General features: G+C 38.7%; 1 protein-coding gene across 1 annotated transcript; it reads left to right on the forward strand.

Moving 5' to 3' along the window:
* Positions 1–483: 483 nt before the first annotated feature.
* Positions 484–1847, forward strand: LOC139848991 (uncharacterized). The gene is made up of 3 exons (XM_071838670.1): positions 484–540; positions 628–714; positions 873–1847. Exons 1-3 carry the CDS (start codon positions 484–486, stop codon positions 1845–1847), a joined length of 1119 nt encoding a protein of 372 aa, XP_071694771.1.
* The last annotated feature ends 520 nt before the right edge of the window (positions 1848–2367 follow it).

The following is a 2367-nucleotide window of genomic DNA, read 5'->3' on the forward strand; positions in this document are numbered from 1 at the left end:
CAACCTACTGGGCCTGAAGTTAAAACATGTGGACCGAATATTCCTGTAAAATTAAGTGGGCGTAATAATAAAAGGCAAACAAGGGCATCTGATGTTAACTCAAGAAAAGGCAGAAACAACAGGTCGTGTAACTCTTGTTCAAACCATTCGACGAGATGTACAGCTGAAGTCTCCATATGTAATGATTGTTATTGGGACACCATTGGGAACTGGAAAACATCCTCACGAATAATGAAGGTTAAGAAGATGGCGCGTGTAAGTAACAAAAATTGTGATGGTCGTGTTAATTGCAAAAATTGTCGTAGGAGAACGGGTCAAAAGAAAAGTAAATCAAGGAGATCGGGTAAGAGTCATGACATGGGATTCTCAGTAGGGGGTTCAATCAATGATGTCGAGATTAGAGAATTTACTGAGGACATAGGCCTTAATTGGTCTAAACGTCAGTAAGTGTTGTTCCATTCCTTCGTTTGTCTTTTGTCAATTATGAAGATTCTTTCCTTAAATGTTCGTGGGTTTGGGGTTGCGGGTAAATTTAGTTGGGTTAAGGGTTTATTCTTTAGTGAGAAACTGGATTTTCAAGAAACGAGATGTAAGAATTTAAGCGATTTTTGGGTTCAACAATTGTAGGGTCATAGTGATGTAGGTTATGCTCAAAAACACACCATTGGGAAATCGGGTGGATTATTAGTTATTTGGGACAATAGTCGATTTAAAGTTAATTGTGTTGTAGGTAGTGATTTTTTTTCTAGCAATTAGGGGTAATTGGGTGGGATTTGGTCATGATACTATTGTAGTGAACGTGTATGGTCCCCATTGTGATGCGGATAAAAAGAAGATGTGGGAGGGTCTTGAAAATCTTATGGATGGGGTAGAATTCGGGATGGGTTTTATGTGGGGATTTCAATGAAGTAAGGGATCAATCGGATAGGCTTAATTGCGTATTTCATGAAGCTAGGGCTAGAAGGTTTAATGAGTTCATAATTAGGAATAATTTGATCGAGATTCCAATCAATGGTAGAAAATTTACTCGTATTAGTGATGATGGTACCAAATTTAGCAAGTTTGATCGTTTTCTAGTGTCGGATAACTTCATCAAATTATGGGATGATCTTTCCATCACTGTTCCTGATAGAAGAGAATCGGATCATTGTCCGTTAGTTCTTCGAGACGGGGTAGTTGATTTTGGTCCCAAACCGTTTAAGATTTTCGATGAGTGGCTAACAAAAGAAGGTGTAGATAAAGTAATTATTGACGGGTGGAATAAGAATGTCCGGGGCCATAAGAAAGATTGTATCTTTCGAGATAGACTCAAAAACGTTAAGTCCGAACTCAGGAATTGGAGTAAAATAGAATTTGGTAATCTTGATGCGGAAATAAATTCACTAAAGGATATTGCCATGAGTTGGGAGTTGAAGGCGGAAAAAGGGACTCTTACAGTAAGTGAGCGTTTATGTTGGCTTGAATCGAGGAAGAATTGGATTTCCAAAGATAAAATCAAGTTAGGTATGTTAAAACAAAAAGCACGTGTTCATTGGACTCTAGACGGGGACGAGAACTCCAAGTTTTTTCACTCGACGATGCGAATAAAGTATAATAAAAACAATATTAGGGGTCTAAACGTCAATGGGTCTTGGTGCGAAGATCCAATTATCATCAAATCTATCGTTCGTGAACATTTCCAAAAAAGATTTAGCTTCGATAACAGTGTACAGCAAAATTGTAGACCTCGTTTTAAAATGACAGATTCCATCTTCAACAGTAGTGGGCCGTCGGGTATTGGGCCCCTTACTTCTGATCTAGCTCACGTTGACAGCCCATGTTTCGATCGTGCCTCTGGTCCAGAATAGTACCGGCCCAACAGGCCTGCCATGGCCTCCAGCCCATCTATTAATAACGTCCAGGTTAGTGGGCCTGCTCACTGCAATATTGGGCCTGACATGAGCTCCATATCCGAAGAGAGGTCCTCTTTGCTAGAAGCAATTTTTTCCGAAAATGAGGTTTGGGATGCGATTAGTGGGTGTGGTAGTTCAAAGGCCCCGGGGCCGGATGGCTTTAACATGCGTTTCTTCAAAAAATTTTGGAATGTTATAAAAGATGATTTAATGAATACCATTCACGAGTTTTGGTGTAGCGGTGAGTTCTCTAATGGATGTTGAAATGTCCCGTTCTTATTGATTAAAAACGTTCCATATTAATTGATTTCGTTGCGAGGTTTTGACCTCTATATGAGACGTTTTTCAAAGACTGCATTCATTTTTAAAACAAACCATAACCTTTATTTCATAAATAAAGGTTTAGAAAGCTTTACGTAGATTATCAAATAATGATAATCTAAAATATCCTGTTTACACACGACCATTACATAAT

The sequence above is a fragment of the Rutidosis leptorrhynchoides genome, chromosome 5, assembly GCF_046630445.1.
Source record: "Rutidosis leptorrhynchoides isolate AG116_Rl617_1_P2 chromosome 5, CSIRO_AGI_Rlap_v1, whole genome shotgun sequence".
Classification (NCBI taxonomy): domain Eukaryota; kingdom Viridiplantae; phylum Streptophyta; class Magnoliopsida; order Asterales; family Asteraceae; genus Rutidosis; species Rutidosis leptorrhynchoides.

Coding starts and splice junctions, on each gene's coding strand:
- LOC139848991 (XM_071838670.1), top strand. CDS start 484: ATGAAGATTCTTTCCTTAAATGTTCGTGGGTTTGGGGTTGCGGGTAAA. Junction 541..627: donor TTGCGGGTAAATTTAGTTGG/GTTAAGGGTTTA, acceptor CAACAATTGTAG/GGTCATAGTGATGTAGGTTA. Junction 715..872: donor GGGACAATAGTCGATTTAAA/GTTAATTGTGTT, acceptor TGGATGGGGTAG/AATTCGGGATGGGTTTTATG.